Here is an 18272-nt window from a genome sequence, read left to right on the forward strand (position 1 = left end):
TGGAAATGTGTGTACAGAAAAGTGATTCTCCTATTTTAGATGATGAAGATGATCCTGCAGAGGCTGAAAAGGAAGGAAATGAAATGGAGGGTGAGGAGTTAGATCCATTAGATGCTTACATGGAAGAAGTAAAAGAGGAAGTAAAGAAGTTTAATATGAGAAGTGTGAAAGGTGGTGGGGGAAATGAAAAGGTATGCCATTTGCCATTTTCTCTTATTTTTAAAGGTTTATCCAGTATTCCTAATTGGGTAACTTAAATTACTGTCGCACTGACCTACTGCTGACTTGCCTGACTTTAGAAAGTTATTTCCTCCCCCATCTCAGAAATGCTAGTACTTTTTCTCAGTACTGTAGTTGCTTGGGAGTTGAAGCTGTAAGCCTTTGAGAAATCACTCTTATCACCACCATCTTTGTTTGGTATCTTTGCTTATTGTTGACTTCTCAGTAGGTCCTCTCCAGACTTCTTCCCCACTTTTATTTTTCATGCTTGACCCCCTTTCCCATAGTGTTTCTTTTTTTTAATAATACTTGTTAGCTTTTGACAGAATATATAGTTTAGCTTTTTACTGTCTTTATTGTTTTTCCCTTCTTGTAAAATAAAAGCTCCCTAAGAGCTGTGACCTTTATCTGCTTTGTTTATTGATTTATTATAAGTTCCCTGAACAGTGTCTGGCTTGTCTAGTGAGTGAAAAGTACCGTTTAGTGGTATTTTTTAAATGAACTGTATTACAATATCAGATGTTATATAACTTTACATATTATATAAAATAACATTAGACTACACAGTATTATATAAAATATACAGTAAACTATATATTATATAATGCAGTTACGTTACATTTTTAAAATTTAAACAAATTCATAAGGAGAATTGTCAATTAAGTTTTCAGTAGTAACTAAGTTAATTCGAATTACAAATTATGACAGTTATTGTGTTTCATTTGCATACAATTTGTTTTTTACTTTTACAAATACTTTATATATCCCTCTTTTATTTTAGAAGTCTGGGCCAACGGTCACAAAAGTTGTCACTGTTGTGACAACCAAAAAAGCAGTGGTAGATTCTGATAAGAAGAAAGGTGAGCTGATGGAGAATGACCAGGATGCCATGGAGGTAATTCTTCATTAATTTTGACTTTGTTCATGATAATATTCTAGAAGTATTTATTAGAAAACATTGGTAGAGTTGTGCTTTTCAATTATAGAAAATAACGTTAGGAGGAATTCTTGTTATTCTCAATAGTATTGTTGCTGCATAGCCAGTGGATAGAACATTCTGGTATCTTTGACCTTTTTCTGTATGCCCACGTTTTGCTTCTCCTCTGTCCCTCATCAGTTCACCTCAGACATATAAGGTGGGGGAAGAAATAAAGTGATAGAATGAATTGAATTTCTTCCTATTAACATGCCTTGTAAAGATTTGTGTGGAGAGAATTATATCAAAACTTCCTTAAAGCCATATTAGAGTTATTTTTGTTATTTTAGCTTTATGTTGTCATTCGAATGTTCTGTCAGGGCCCAGAATAAAGAAACAAAGTTGAAGAATTCAGAATGCAAAAAAGTAAAAGCCAAAGAATATTTTCTAGGAGAGGAGGATTTTATTTATTAATTTATTTATTTCTCTCTCTCTCTCTCTCTTTCTCTCTCTCTTTATTTATCTCTATTTTTTTAAGAGAGGAGGATTTTATTTTTTTTATTTAAATGTTTTTTAGAGATTTTTTATTTTATTTGTGAGAGAGAGAGAGAGCACAAGTGGTGGGGAGGGACAGAGGGAGAAGGAGAAACAGACTCCGCGCTAAGCGGGAAGCTGGATGTGGGACTAGATCCTAGGACTCTGGGATCATGACCTGAGCTGAAGACAGACGCTTAACCATCTGAGCCACCCAGGTGCCCCAGGAGAGGAGAATTTTAAAAGCTAGGAATATTGCCTCCCGTAAGGAGAAAATAGTAATTGTTTTAGCTTTTTTTACCTTTTTTTTTTTTAAATAGTATTCTTCAGAGGAGGAAGAGGTTGATCTTCAGACAGCTCTTACAGGCTATCAAACAAAACAGAGAAAGCTTCTAGAACCAGTGGACCATGGAAAAATTGAATATGAACCATTCAGAAAAAACTTTTATGTTGAAGTTCCAGAATTAGCAAAAATGTCGCAAGAAGGTAAAATTCTTTCATTCATTTATTGGTTATTGTGGGAACAGAGGGGGATATGCTTTGCTTTGCTCAGGAGGAATATTGGATAGGTGTGTGAGTTGATGCATGAGTAGGAGGAATTTGCATGGCTTACCTGAAGAAGTGAGAAAGGAAACTAGACTGTGAGAAGTCATTCTAGAGAGTTATGAACATCATCTGCAAAGATTCAGACCAGTGAGGAATCAGTGTAGTTTTGGAAGTATTTTTAAAAATGAGCAAAAATTAGTTTGGCTCATGTAGTTGAGATTTTTAGGGTTGAGAGTACTCTATGTGAAGTTACCAAATAAAGTATTGTTAACCTTTTCCTTCTGGGTTTTGAGGGTTAGGAACCAATGTGAATCTTGTAATACTGGTAGAATAAGGATAATCTGTACAACTCTTGCTTGGAGAAAAACTGTATTACCTGTCAATCGTTGTTTTTTATTGATGTTATAAGACATAATAAAAGCAAATGATAGAAATTGGAGTATTTCTTTTTGTCTCCAGTTAGTTGTGGCACTAATTGTATTAACTGTCTCTGTGAGCTGTTCAGTATTTTGTCCTGTAGCTTTTGTGTGGAGGTATCTTTAGTAGCACTAAAAAAAAGATTTGAAGATTCTTAATCTTACTGGGCCTGACTGAAAAGTAGAAGGCATTAATGGAACAGTATTTAACAGCTTTTAATCTGGATTTTGTTTTGTAGAGGTAAATGTATTTCGGTTGGAAATGGAGGGCATTACTGTCAAGGGAAAAGGTTGCCCCAAACCAATTAAATCTTGGGTCCAGTGTGGAATTTCCATGAAGATCTTAAATTCTCTCAAAAAGTAAGTGGTTAGCAATTATCTACATTTTTCAATGTCTTTCTATTCAGAATGGTTCTTTTATACAATTAACTGTTATATTTTTATTCTAATAGGAAAACTTACTATTTTTTTCTTACACAGCTTTATTGAGGTAGCATTTACATGTCATAAAGTTTACTCTTTGAGTATACAGTTCAGTGATTTTTAGTATACTTATGGAGTTAAACAGTCATCACCATAATCTAATTTTACAACATTTCATTATCCAGAGGAGGCCTGTATCCATTCATAGTCACACTTCTGCCTTCTCCTCTCCTTTTTTTTTTTTTTTAAGATTTTTTTATTTATTTGACAGAGAGAGACACAGTGAGAGAGGGAACACAAGCAGGGGGAGTGGGAGAGAGAGAAGCAGACTCCCCGCTGAGCGGGGAGCCCGATGCGGGGCTCGATCCCAGGACTCTGGGATCACGACCTGAGCCGAAGGCAGACGCTTAACGACTGAGCCACCCAGGCGCCCTGCCTTCTCCTCTCCTAAGCAGCCATGAATCTACTGTCTGTAGATTTGTCTATTCTGGACACTTCCTATAAATGGGATTGTACTAATGTAGTCTTTTGTGACTGGCTTCTTTCACTTAGCATAACATTTCAGTGTTCATCCGTGATGTAGAATGCCTCAATACTTCATTCCTTTTTGGCAAATATTATTTCACTGTATGGATATACCACATTTTGGAAAACCTTATTATGGGACTTTGAGAGACCCAGAGTTCTCACTTTTTACCTTGTCTTCCTTTGCTTTGCTTTTTAAGGCATGGCTATGAAAAGCCCACGCCAATCCAAACCCAGGCGATTCCTGCTATAATGTCTGGACGAGATTTGATTGGTATTGCCAAGACAGGAAGCGGAAAGACCATTGCTTTTCTGTTACCCATGTTTAGACACATCATGGATCAGAGGTCATTAGAAGAAGGAGAGGGGCCAATAGGTACAGTTCCTTTCATTAAAGTGTTTTTTCAGGTAACACCTTTGTTGTCAGTTAATCAGAAAGACCTGATACTTTATAATGTTCTATTATAACAATAAAGATGTCTTTATGTACATTTCCTTTATAAATTTGGCACTTTGGGGCTGATTTCCCCTTACCAGCAGGTGGAGTGAGAATCTTCAGAGCTCTGGAGTGACATCTCAGAAGTACAAAAACAGCCTCTCCTGGCACAGCTCAATTTTTAAACTCTGACTCGGCAGGTAGACTCCTCGTGCATCTATCTGTTTATTTATATTGAGGTTTGTGCTTAGCGAGTATCATGGATCAATAAACTCAACATGGAAGATTGTAGGGAAATATATTTCCTTTTTTTTTTTTTTTGGCCTTAAAAGGCTGTATAGTGCCAGCATTTCATTCAGGATTAGGTCTTCAGATTCATTTCTTGATTCATTTGGCAGAGATCTGTTTTGCAAATTTGAGTAGGGTTTTGGAAATTTGTTCAGCTCCTCTCTTGGAAAAAGAGGGCACAATATATTCCTACTCTGTCTGCCCCTCAGACCAAGGTTGTTTCCCGGAAACCGAGGTATGGCTCTACAGCACAGTGAGTCACTTGATTATCTTTGTTCTGTGATTTGCAGTTGAGAATGATTTGCATTCTTTTCAACCAAGTATTTTCCTGATGGTTGAGTGAGGCATTTAACTCTCATTTATCTTTCTATAGCATGTTCTTAAAATCTCCTTCAAATTATCATATACCACAATGTCTGCTGTTATAAAGCTTTTGAAATAGGATTTTCCAAGGTCCATAAAACAAATGAAAACAAAAATTAGACTAAGAAATTTGAATGTTATTACAGAGGTTAAATTTAACACTTTAAAGCATAGCCTCCAGAATTTTGGTGGTTAGTCTTTTGACATATTTATCTTTTCAGCTGTCATCATGACTCCAACTCGAGAACTGGCTTTACAGATTACTAAAGAATGTAAGAAGTTTTCAAAGACCCTGGGACTTAGAGTGGTGTGTGTTTATGGAGGAACAGGAATCAGTGAGCAGGTAGGTACCCATCTCCAAGTGTCGTCTTTTTTTTTTTTTTTAAAGATTTTATTTATTTATTTGACAGAGAGAGAGACACAGCGAGAGAGGGAACACAAGCAGGGGGAGTGGGAGAGGAAGAAGCAGGCTTCCCACAGAGCAGGGAGCCTGATGCGGGGCTCAGTTCCAGGACCCTGGGATCATGACCTGAGCTGAAGGCAGATGCTTAATGACTGAGCCACCCAGGCCCCCCTCCAAGTGTCTTCTAAAGAATGATAGTCATTAGATATTTTGCTTTAACTAGAAGGAGGAAGAAAAATGGGTTCTGTGATCAAATAAGTTTTGGGAATGTCACATTATACAATGTTAAAGTGGGGTTTTTTTCCCCACAGGACTTCTTAGTCTTTAATAACAAATATGCCTTGTGATACTAGAAAAATGGGATAAATTAAGTGACATTTTCTGAACTTATTTAACCACAAAACCCTTTCTGAGGAATAGTTGCTATTACTAAACACTTCATGTTTTCTGAGCTTATTTTCCTCAGTTGTTTTGATGACAGTTTATTGTAAGAAATAATATTTACAAAAATAACTTGATACATGCCTGAATATTCTATAGAAGTCAAACAGAAGTCTTATGATCTCTAGTCCATTCTGGTTTTCCCATTCTATTTCATTTTTAAAACACTGGTTGTGACTTATTTATATAATGATTCACTAATGGAAACAACTCCTAACTTGAAATAATTGGTCTGTATAATTGCTTTAATTGCTGCTCTCTTATGCTCCTTTCCTTGTTTTGAGGGATCATGTCAAATTAAAATTGGTAAAATTCTCTGGTTTTCATTGAGTTCAAAGTTACAGCACCATGTGGTCATGTTGCTGCTTCCTCTTCCTCTGGTTGTGCACCAGCGTTCCAAAGAATTAAGCAGGAAGTTTTGGAGGCTTCTAAGCAGACCTCACTGTCTTTACCCTATGGAGCTGTGCAGGGACCCTGGGCAGTATTTTCAGATTTTTTTGAATAAGTAATAGTTATAAGTAGACTATAAAATTTCATCTTTTTCATTAGATTGCTGAGCTGAAAAGAGGTGCTGAAATTATTGTTTGCACACCTGGTCGAATGATTGACATGTTAGCAGCTAACAGTGGTAAGTCAGGGGTATTTTTTTTTGTTCTCATTTCTCTTTTTTGAATTCTGTACATTTTTATTAAAGCAGATACAAGAAATCACTGAAGTGTTTTTTATTTCTTCTTAAAGCTGTAATATCTTAAAATTTTGCAACAAGCTTATTGTTGCAAGCGTTCATAATATTATTGCAATTTAATTTACAACTTCTTTTCAGAACTAACTCCATCTGATCTTTTTAGCTCTTAACGTGGATTCTTAATCCAATTTTGGCCTAGCTTTGCTTTTAACGGGTTGGGGGGGTGGACTATCCTTTTATTATTATTATTATTCTAAGCTTTAGACTCTTTCCACCACAGGAGCTAGTATTTTCTTACAATACTGGATAAATTAAGGTATTGCAGCTTCAAGAAATTTTATCTTTTGTAAATATTGCATGTCTTTTAGCTCATATGTTGTGCTTTGTTAAATTATTCCCTATCAAAACTGTTACTAAACTGTTGACATTATTTAACTTCTGTGGAGAAAGGCCCTTCAAGATTTATAGAACTGGGCTTCCGAGACATAAGCCATCCAAGGTAGGTCATTTAATGCTGTTCCCAACTTTGCAGAACTAATGGGGGCTGCAGATGTTAGTATGGAATACTTAAATATTAGGAAGCATTTATTTTGGCTTCATTTCTTAGTTTTTTGAAGAAAATGCTTTCAAAGGTTTCCATTGCAGTATTCAGTATATACATTATACATTAAAAACTGTGAGTAATGCATGTTTCTCATAGCATTCTGCTTGAATTTCTGTATACATTTACTTCTAATTCTCCATGATGTTGGCGAAGTGACACTGAAGTTGTTTGATAAACCTCTGTGCCTGTACAGCATACAAAAAGTTTTGGGTTGAATACTGATAAAATAATCCCTTGTTTTTTTCTCAATGCTGCATTGATTAAGTCTCCTGAAATTCATCTTGATTAATTTTACCTTTTTCCTTTATCTGTCTTTTTGATTTATATTGAATAACTATTTTATACATGTTTTTGCCAGGTGATTGATTCATCAGTTGATAGAAATGCTTGTGTTAATCCTTTAGAAAGGCTTTCCTGTGTATGTATTTAGTTTTTGCTGGCTCAGAAACGCCTTGCTACTATTTAAACCAGTGGGAGCATTTAATAAAATTGAATTTATATCTTTGTATAGAAAAATGTATATATGCAATACATTTGGTATTTGAAGTTTTTGTGTAGTACTTTAGTTACCTAATGATGTTGAATAGCTTCTCATTAATATCTTGACATGCCCATTAGAAGCTTCTGACTATATGGAAGTAGTTTATAAATTAATATAAAAAGGAGGTTTTCTGCATCTAAAATAGTTAGCACTGGAACTTGCTTTACACACATACGCTGTAATCTCTAATATGTTTTTTCCTAGGTGATGCTGTCAGATAATGGCTGATGTGGCTCGATGCTTCATCTCAGTCTTAGTTTTATGATGTGTTTTGGAGAGGGCTGTTTTCTGAATTTTACAGGTCCTTCAGGCCCTATGATGGTATGCAAGAGACGAGTTTGACAAAATAAAGGGCCTCATATACCCATTGTCAGAAAGTACTTGCCATTAGATTAAGATCTTGTAGACCAAAATTTCGTTTCACTGTTTAAACATACCTAACTTACCCCTCTGGTTAAGTCAGGCATTTTAGTTCCCTTTACAGTTTTTTAAAGTTCTTGGTAGTGATAAAATGAATTGTGACTGATTTTTAGTTTTCGTTTTGTCTTTATTTTTTTTTCCTCATCTTAGGTCGGGTCACAAATCTTCGAAGAGTGACATATGTTGTTTTAGATGAAGCAGACAGAATGTTTGACATGGGTTTTGAACCACAGGTAATCACTAAATGTCTTAGTGTTTTGAACTATAAAATAAACCTTGTAATTGCCGTGAGAATGAAATGTTCTTAAAGTGTCTGAAATTCTCACACACATTTTTGTTGCGCTGTGATACAGTAAGTTGAGGACATATGAAATTGAAATAGATATGTTTTGAATTCCTCATAAAACTGGTTCAGAAGGTATTTGTGCAGGCTTTCTCTTTTGGTCTTTTAAAACCATCATTGGTAAAATTAGAATTGGAGTGCTGATAATAGAAGCTTAAGCTTTCATATTTTATAGTTTTTGTTGTCCCTTTTTTCTATACATTTTTGAGATTTTATTTATTTCAGAGAGAGAGCACGAGCAGGGGGGAGAGGGAGAGGGAGAAGCAGGCTCCCCGCTGAGCAAGGAGCCCGATGTGGGACTCAATCCCAGGACCCTGGGATCATGACCCAAGCTAAAGACAGGCGCTTAACCAACTGAACCACCCAGGCACCCTCATTGTCCTTTCAAATTCCTTTACTTCATGCTTTTAATTACCTCATGATCAATATAGCCCATGCTGTTTATATTCTCCAAATGTAAAAACGAGGCCCGGAGCATTTGTCTGCTTTAGATTTTTGTATTCCTCATACACACTCTTTGCTCAGATACAAAATTTCAGTGATAAAAACTTACAGGGACACATGTTAAGAGGTGGTATTTTTATTGAGATAAGGTATATGAGTTATCAGTGTGCTATGGATACCAAAAAAGATTTATTTTCTATTGCAAACTGCATTAATTGAAATGCGGTATTAGAAAGGGATACAGTAAAAGTGGTCTTTAGTCTTTTCACATAAGTCTCTAGAAATGTATTTCCTGTCATGTGCGTGTATTTAGATTTAGGGATCACAATCTAAATGAGATATAGAAGAGCACATAAGAGTAAACAGGACTATGATGATGCCTGAACCATGTGAGAAATAGTTAAAGAGGAATATTTAGCTTGGAGTAGAGGACTTGATAGCATCCTTTAACCCTTTGAAAAAAGTCTGTCACGTGAAGGAATCATTGAGGAGTAGACCTAGGACCCACTTGGGAAGTTATATGAAGCTGGATCTGAGCGTAATGTGAGAAAGGGCTGGATAAACATTATTTGGAGGGGCACCTGGGTGGTTCAGTCATTAAGCGTCAGCTTTCGGCTCAGGTCATGATCCCAGGGTTCTGGGATCGAGCCCCGCATCGGTCTCCCTGTTCCGCGGGAAGCCTGCTTCTCCCTCTCCCACTCCCCCTTCTTGTGTTCCGTCTCTCGCTGTGTCTCTCTCTGTTAAATAAATAAAATCTTTAAAAAAAAAAAACTATTTGGAGATGAAACAAGTTACGTTGTGGGAGGAGGGCAGATACTGAATATGCTTTTCATCCATGTGTTCGGGTAGAGGTAGGGTGGTCCATTTGTGGAAAGAGAGTAGAGGGAATTGATGTATCAGATGGAAGATGGAATTAGATCCTTTTAATGTCTTTCCTAATCCCGGGAAATCTTAGACGTTTTGGTAGTGTTTAAGGTAGGTGTGGTGATTGGGCCTTTCTGGTTGATCCGTTAAGCTTTGCCATAAAGAGGTCAAACGACATTTCCCATTCATTGGTGTGCAGAGTGTGAATCATCCCTTGCCATTAGTGCTTACATCTCCGTAAGTACCTGAGGGAGAAATGCTGAGTAATAGTTTGTTAATCACTAAAACCTGTTGAAGAGAAGAAATTTTATTTTATTTTATTTATTTATTTTTTTAAAGATTTTATTTATTTATTTGACAGAGAGATAGAGAGCACAAGTAGGCAGAGTGGCAGGCAGAGGGAGAGGGAGAAGCAGGCTCTCTGCTGAGCAGGGAGCCGGACATGGGGCTCGATCCCAGGACCCTGGGATCATGACCTGAGCCGAAGGCAGCCGCTTAACCGACTGAGCCACCCAGGCGCCCCGAAGAGAAGAAATTTTAGAGTAAATTAATGATTATTTTGTGAGCTGTAGTATAGAAAGTGCTGGGTTGGGGTCAGTGCCACAGTGCACTATTTGGGTGTAAAACAAGTAAAGGCACTCGCATTTGAATCAAAGCTGGTATTAGTGAATGCACATCTGCACAATGGCTTCTATCTAGAGAAGAGTGGGCAGGCAGTATGCCTCCGGACATGATTCTGTACTGAAGAAAATAATGAAAATTGGGAACTAAATTAAGTCATGGCCACTGAATGTGTATCTTTCTGAGTGTGAATGTACAGTAAGTGTACTTGTTGTGCGATGGCACGGGCAGAAGGTACAGGACTCTACTTTTCCACATTTAAGCTTGAACAGGCTGGCAGGTCGAAAGGCGCTCGGGAAAATCTTTGTGTATTGTTTTAAACTTAACACTTTTAGTGCCAAAAGAGTTTTTAGGGTGAAGAATAACAGAATTTCCTTTTCTTTTCTCTCTCTCTTTTTTTTTTAAGATTTTATTTATTTGAGAGAGAGAGAATGAGAGAGAGCACGAGAAGGAGGAGGGTCAGAGGGAGAAGCAGATTCCCCGCTGAGCAGGGAGCCTGATGCAGGGCTCAGTCCTAGAACTCCAGGATCAGGACCCGAGCCAAAGGCATTCGCTTAACCAACTGAGCCACCTAGGCGCCCCTCTTTTTTTTTTTTTAAGATTTTGTTTATTTATTTGAGAGAGAGAGAAATAGAAAGAGCATGAGTGGGGTTGAGAGGGAGAAGCAGGCTCCCTGCTGAGCAGGGAGCCCAATGTAGGGCTCAATCCCAGGACCCTAGGATCATGACCTGAGCTGAAGGCAGACAGCTGACTGAGCCACCCAGGTGCCCCAGATAACAGAATTTCTTAAAAAGACCAGTAGAAAAGTGTACCTCTTTCTTAAACCTTACTGATTTTTTTTTTTAACTTACTGAAGAAAAACTTGTACTTATTAGTGGACATCTTCCTAAGGGCTGCAACAGAATGTGAACTCCTTTTGGAACCAAAGACAACAGAAGAGTAGATTAGGAATCCGTTTGTTCCTTTACTGAAATTGGAATCTATTAAAAGTAGCTTTTGACAGGATATTAAAAAGTGGTTTTCATGAGAGATTGCCCTATAGTTTCTAGGTTTGTTCTTTTTTAGTTTCGTAAAAATAAAGAGTAAGAGAAGAAATCAATTAGATACAGAAATTAATCTTTAGCTTAAGTTAGCCACTTTGGAGCTGGACATACATACTTTGGTAAAAATATGTAAATAATATTCCTCTTATTTAAAAAATATTATTTACATGTTCTCTTTTTATTAAGAAAGACAGTGTTGTAATTGGCCTAAATTTATTCATGCCTACGTCTAATATAGAATGAATGAAGCTGAAGATTCTGAAGACATTTACTCCAAGTTTCACTTTCTTTCATTCTTTTTTTTTCTTTTTTCTTTTTTAAGATTTATTTATTTGAGAGAGAGCAGGGGGAAGGGCAGAGGGAAAGAATCCCAAAGAGGCCCCCTACCGAGCGCGGAGCCCGACTCAGGGCTTTATCCCACGACCCTGAGATCCTGACCTAAGCTGAAACCAAGAGTCAGACGCCCAACCAACCAAGCCACCCAGGCGCCCCACCGAGTTTTCACTTTCTTAAAAATACCAATCACATAATAAAATGAGAGAGTAAATGTGCTTGTCAGTTGTACACTGTAAAGCACCAGGCTTGCATCAGTCATCTTAAGGAGCTCACTATCTCATGTGAGATTACTGTACTTTGAAGACCGTCTTCAAATTCACATCAAAATTAGGTCACTAGATACATGATTAGACACCTCAGCATCTCTGAGTCTCTCTCTTGAGGCCAGTGGTGAAGGGTTTGGTGCATAAGCAGTTACAGATGAATAACATGGCTACTACTTAAGGAAATTGAGGTACTGAAAAAAGACAGATTTTTGAAGACTTATTTTTTAAGTCTAATGTAATACTTTACATTAGAGGAGACAGATTCAGAGATGTAATGACATTTGCCTCCCCCCCACCCCGCCCCATGTTTTATTCCTATTTCATATTATGATTTAGTCCAGGGTAATTTTTACCAACATAGATAGCAACATCTCAAGGACCCTATTTGTGATTTAAAAATTGGGATTGGGATATTTACGTTGGTGAATAAATAAATCATTAACTTGGTAGCAAATTATTTTCTTGAGGGTGAAGAAAAACATTGCACATCATCAAGAGAAGTACAAGACAGAATGTGTTAATCTTTTAGAACGTCTCTAAAACGAGCATATGCCAATGATCAGGAGTTGAATCAGTGAAAAGTGGGAAAACTGCTACCTTTGTAAACGTTAGTGACTGGCCTGATGAGTTTAGTTTTAGCCTATGAGTGTGAAAGAAGTTTATGTACTTACTTGGCAGACCACAGCTGACTTGAAGTATTTGTGGTGTGAAAGAGGAAACATACTGAAAAATTTCAGGAACAGCTTTTAATCAGTAGCCCCCAGTCTGATAGCTTCCAGTCTGATAGCCAAGGCAGTCAAAACACAGACCCACTCATCATTGAAAAAGTGTGTGATCATTAGGGTCATTCTGTAGGCATCTTCATGACTCTAAGCAGTAATAGATATTCATAAGGTAAATCTAAGCTCCCATGTGCAGTACACTGTTACAGGAAGCACAGAGTTTGTAGCTTATTCAGGAAGATTTCTCTGCACTATGACAAGAAAAAGAGTTGGGTCTGGTTCTCCAGAAAAGTTTTATTCTTTGATATTGTCTTTCTGCATATGCTGAGAATGAAAGCCTATTTGTGAATAGTCTAGGAAGGCAGGATGTTTATTATTCTTTGAAGAGATTTTCAAGGCCACAGTGGCACTTTAATGTGAATTGTCTGATCCTTGTTTATACATGTATAAAATGAGAAGTTGAGACTCAAGGAGCAGTCCTTCGAGTTGTTTAAGATGATCAGCTTTGTATGTAATGTCTTAAAAGATGGACACATTAATATGAATTTGCAGTGATATTACTATCAAATTCATATCATCAAACCAAGCGTGGTTAATGATTCCTAATTTTCAGTAATGTACTTCAGTCATTCCGAAAGATTTGTCCTTTTATATAGGAAGATCAAGAAAAGCGTTCTGATAAGATGACATAGGAACTGGGACCTGAGTAAAGTGAGAGATTGAGTCATGGGGATATTTGGTAGAAAAGTGTTACAGGCAAAGAGCCAGTACAAATGCCCTGACATGGGAGCTTGCTTGGCCAGTGTCCCTGGAGCAGAGTAAAGAATGGGGAATGTGATGGGAGAGAGTAGAAGATGACAGAAAGAGATGTACTGATGGTGTGGTGAACATGTAAGACCCTGTACAGCAGGGTTAGGAATTTGGATTTTGTTTTTTTTAAAGATTTTATTTATTTATTTGACAGAGACACAGCAAGAGAGGGAACACAAGCAGGGGGAGTGGGAGAGGGAGAAGCAGGCTTCCCGCTGAGCAGGGAGCCCGATGCGGGGCTCGATCCCAGGACCCTGAGATCATGACCTGAGATGAAGGCAGACGCTTAATTACTGAGACACCCAGCCACCCCTAGGAATTTGGATTTTAATTTTAATGTGATGAGTTATATTTGGAGGCTTTGGGGGTTTTTTGTTTTTTGGCTTGAACTCACAACCCTGAGCTCAAGACTGGGGCTGAGGTCAGGAGTCAGATGCTCAGCTAAGCCACCCAGGCACACCTATATTGGAGGGTTTTGAGCAGAGGAATACCTGATCTAATTTTTTATATTTTTAGTCTTAAATTAACGGTCACACGTGCACATAGGTTTAATGGTACCCCTTCTCTACTTTCTCTTTAATCTCTTAGCTGATTATTTTGATATTCTACTTCTCTAAATAGAGTGCTTTTACTTCTCCTTTTTATTTTTTTGTTTTTGATACTGCTTATTGACTTCCCATGGGGGAATGTAATTTCTCTGTTTTCCTTCTTCCTGTTACATTCTTGCATCATTTTCATCCTTTATTTTTTCAGTAGATTTATGTTGCTGTTTTAATTGGATCAGAATATTACATTATGGCAATCTAAGTGTTATTCAGAGCTGGGCAGTGTATTAAATTGATTTTTTTTTAAAGTAAGTTTGTGTGGTTTTTTTTTTAAGATTTTATATATTTATTTGACAGAGAGACAGGGAGAGCAGGAACACAAGCAGGGGGAGTGGGAGAGGGAGAAGCAGGCTTCCCGCTGAGTGGGGAGTCCGATGCAGGGCTCGATCCCACGACCCTGGGATCGTGACCCGAGCCGAAGGCAGATGCTTAACGACTGAGCTACCCAGGCATCCCTAAACTGATTATTAATTTCCTCTATAACTTTTTGTTTTCTCTAGAGATAATTGTCTTTTTATGTGTGTTGGCTGGATTTCTGTATACTTTAATTAAATGCCAAACTCTATTAGTTATATAAATATATCAAGTAGTTGAAACAGTCAAGTTTTCTGTTTGTTTCATCTTCCTTAAGGAGTTTTTTTTCAGAGCCTTTTGACCTGTTCCAGTCATGGTTTGTTGTTCTCTCTGCTTGACATACAGCTGCTGTCCTGGGATCCATCATTCTGGGATCAACAGAGTCCCCTTTGTTTTTTACCTTATTAGGATCCCCAAAGTTCTGTAACCCAAGACTAAATCTTTTCTTAAATAATTTTTTTTTAATAGAACACTTTAGGAATTTCTGTGTCATCGTTGCATTAAGGGGCCATACTAATCTCTCTATCATTCCAATTATTTTTATTTATTTTTTTAATTTTTATTTATTTGAGAGAGAGAGAATGAGATAGCACGAGAGGGAAAAGGGTCAGAGGGAGAAGCAGACCCCCTGCCGAGCAGGGAGCCCGACACGGGACTCGATCCCGGGACTCCAGGACCATGACCTGAACCGAAGGCAGTTGCTTAACCAACTGAGCCACCCAGGCGCCCCATTCCAATTATTTTTAGTATATGTGTTGCTAAAGTGAGCACTTAAGTGATTCATTTTTACTTTTTTAAATTTATTTTTATTCAAGTATAATTAGCATACAGTATTATATTAGTTTCAGGTGTACAGTATTCAGTACAGTATTACTCAGTACGCATCATGATAAGTGTGGTGTTAATCCTCTTCACCTATTTCATCCATCCCCACATCTGCCTCCCTCTAGTGACCACCAGTTCGTTCTCTGTATTTAAGAGTCTGCTTTTTGTTTGTTTGTTTGTTTGTCTCTTTTTATTCTTTGTTCTTTTGTTTGGTTTCTTAAATTCGACATATAAGTGAAATCATAGGTATTTGTCTTTTTCTGACTTATTTCGCTTAGCATTATACCCTGTAGTTTCATCCATGTCGTTGCAAATGGCAAGATTTCATTTAAATGACTCATTTTTAAAGATTGCCTTCTACCTACATAGGATCTTTGTCCTCTGAGTTGATTTTCTCTTTGCTTTGGTTTCTGCATTCTGTAGATGTCTGGGAATCTGTAGTTACCTACTTGTGTTTAAGGGTTGGAGAAGGGGCAGCTTAAAATTCAAAGCTGTCTGTGCCAGAGCAGGACTTACTGACTTTGACTTTCACTGTTGTGATCTGGTTGGGTCTTTCCTTTGGTTGGGGACTATCTTCTGCTTGTCTTCTTGCGCTGAGCAGACTGTGCCTGGAGAAATATTGGCGGTCTTCTGCCTCGAATATGAAGGTCTGTCTTCTGTTTTGGGTTGGAAAAGAGGCCTTGAGGGAGAGGTGGGAGCCTCAGCCTCGAGCATTATGCATTTACTTAATGCTTTTCTTCTTAGGGTTTTACCCTTGCTTCATCCATCCATGCTCTTGTTTTATTCTCTGCAGAAGCTAAACCTTTAGGTCTTGGGCTAGGATGAGAGAAAGGCCCATTGCCTGGCTGAGTAGCAGGTGGAGGTCAGGTGATTTGATTGCTTCTTAAGCAGACCTTGTAACAATTCTCCTTATTCTGGCACCCTACCTTTCACGTTCATGTAGGGAGAATAGCTTTCTTCTTAACTTTTCCTTACTGCTAGCATGGGATTCTCTTCCTTGAGCTTGATTAATCTTTTACCATCTTAAAACATTTTACTGTTTTTTGTTTTGTTTTATTGACAAATAAAGGGGCATTTATATACTATAAAACTCATGCTTTTATTTTCTTTTTTAAAATATTTTATTTATTTATTGGAGAGAGTGTGCGTGTGATTAGAGAGAGTGTGCATGTGAGCAAGGAGAGGGGCAGAGGGAGAGGGAAAAAATCTTAAGCAGACTCCCTGCTGAGCTTGGAGCCAGATGCAGGGCTCAATCTCATGATCTCACCACCCTGACATCATGACCTGAGCCAAAATCAAGAGTTGGATGCTTAACCAGCTGAGCCACCCAGGCACTCCTCCCTTCTTGCTTTTATCTTTCTTTGTATGCCAGTACTTTTGAAAGCTTTAAACAGACTCAGAAATAAGAACACTGCAGTAGTCTTACATTCATTAAAGAAATCAGCTTTTAATTTTCCCACACGGAAGCCACCAGTTTCTATTTGTTATTAGCAAGTTCTACCAGATATTCAAGGAATTGATAATTGTATTCCTTTTTTTGTTTTTGGACATATGAACAACTTTAATTACCTGCTACAACCATGCAGAAGGAAATATGTGCTAAATGGATAAAAACACGGTTCATAAACTTAGGAGACAGGCAGGCATTTTTAGACCACTTCAGGTTTAGACATTAACCAGACTGAAGTATTTTTTAACATTTAAAATAAAACCTTAAAAAAAAATAGAACTTTTTTACCACAGTAAACAAAACAATGTATTAAATTTGACTTCCAGAAATGACCAAATTATTCTTTAAACATGATTTAATTTTTTTTCACATTTCTTTAAATGTCAAGTTTTCTTTGGCAAACTTATCCAAAATACTAAATTTTCATTTTAGAACTTATTTTATATTTATATAACAGAGTGCCCTAAATTGATGTTCATCAAGATACCTTTCTCTAGGCCCTAATAGTTTCTACCTTCCTTTTAAAATGTATGATCTTTTGGGGCGCCTGGGTGGCTCAGTTGTTGGGCGTCTGCCTTCGGCTCGGGTCATGATCCCAGGGTCCTGGGATCGAGCCCCGCATCGGGCTCCCTGCTCGGCGGGGAGCCTGCTTCTCCCTCTCCCACTCCCTCTGCTTGTGTTCCCTCTCTTGCTGTGTCTCTCTCTGTCAAATAAATAAAATCTTTACCAAAAACAAACAAACAAAGACTTCCAGAGCTTTAAAAAAAAAAGTGTATTATCTTTTAAGTTGTCATTCTCAAAAATATTCTGGAGAAAAAATTATGAATTAAACACCGATAAACTCTTCTTCATTTCTGTTGTAGTAATTTATCATCTAACCCACAGTTGTCTATCAGTTGAGTAAGGCTGAGTTTGTTGTTCTCCTCAGACATAGCTGACTGCAACTCATAAAGCAACAGCTGGCTACAGCTTCTCCACTTCTGTATTAACACCTGTAACTGAGACAGGTCATTCTTTGATCTATACATTTTGACCGGTTTTAGCCTCCGAAGAAAGTCTTCTTTCTCCTCAATCTGCTTCACCAATTTTGCTCTTTCTTCACTTAATCCTTGTTTTGGAAGATTCTCATTCACAAAGTCACTTTGGAGATCACTGCAAGACTCAGTATCAAGAGATTTAGATTCACATGCACTGATAACTCTTGAAGGTTTTCTTCAAATATGTACTTTCTTTGAATTCACCATCTATGTGTTTAAAACTTTCTTGAAGTTCCAAACAGTTTTCTTCTATTGAAGATGCTGGTTTCTCAGGAAAAGTCTGATCATTTTCTTCATTCTCTACTTTAAGACGTTTCACCACACTAACAGGAATTAAATGAAGATCTAGTTTTCCTCAATCGTTCTCTAAGTGTTGCACTCATAGGTTGTTTTCTTGTGCTCCTTGTCCGGGGAGATGGTGGATTGGTGCAAGCCCGTGGAGTGCTAGGTAAAATCACACCTGAGTCAGATGGTTTTTCCATCTTGAAAATAAAATCTTGGTTTACCTCTTAAACCCTAAAAAGCTGTGTGACTAGAACCAATGACCACCCAGGCCTGAGGAACAAGGAACCCAAGCGCATCTGTGCCGTTTAAGTAGTGAACAGACCCTCCCTCCGCCATCCCCGGAGTGCAGAAAACGTGCGCTGCCGCGGCGGGGCGGGGCCGCACGGCGATAATTATATTCCTAATCATATTTTATTTTAAAGTATGAAAAAGGGTAAATAACAGTTCATAAGGTCTTTGTAATCCTTTATTTTTTTCTTTAAAGATTTTATTTATTTATTTATTTGA

At 37.6% G+C, this 18272-nt stretch overlaps 1 protein-coding gene and 1 pseudogene across 2 annotated transcripts in view; one reads left to right on the forward strand and one right to left on the reverse strand.

The window, feature by feature from the left end:
* The window catches only part of DDX46 (DEAD-box helicase 46), a 76427-nt gene that overhangs the window by 16680 nt on the left and 41475 nt on the right, over positions 1–18272 (forward strand). For both annotated transcript variants that reach the window (XM_028103567.2, XM_028103568.2), the window contains exons 6-13: positions 40–191; positions 1001–1114; positions 1990–2155; positions 2871–2991; positions 3780–3955; positions 4888–5009; positions 6060–6138; positions 7911–7993. In XM_028103567.2, coding sequence (XP_027959368.1) covers positions 40–191; positions 1001–1114; positions 1990–2155; positions 2871–2991; positions 3780–3955; positions 4888–5009; positions 6060–6138; positions 7911–7993 — 1013 coding nt within the window. The remainder of the gene's footprint in view (positions 1–39; positions 192–1000; positions 1115–1989; positions 2156–2870; positions 2992–3779; positions 3956–4887; positions 5010–6059; positions 6139–7910; positions 7994–18272) is intronic.
* On the reverse strand, positions 17270–18022 carry LOC114209497 (swi5-dependent recombination DNA repair protein 1 homolog pseudogene; annotated as a pseudogene).

This window comes from Eumetopias jubatus, unplaced genomic scaffold (genome assembly GCF_037043125.1).
Source record: "Eumetopias jubatus isolate StellerSeaLion01/CBP00866 unplaced genomic scaffold, mEumJub1_p1.0 scaffold_5, whole genome shotgun sequence".
In the NCBI taxonomy this organism is placed as follows: domain Eukaryota; kingdom Metazoa; phylum Chordata; class Mammalia; order Carnivora; family Otariidae; genus Eumetopias; species Eumetopias jubatus.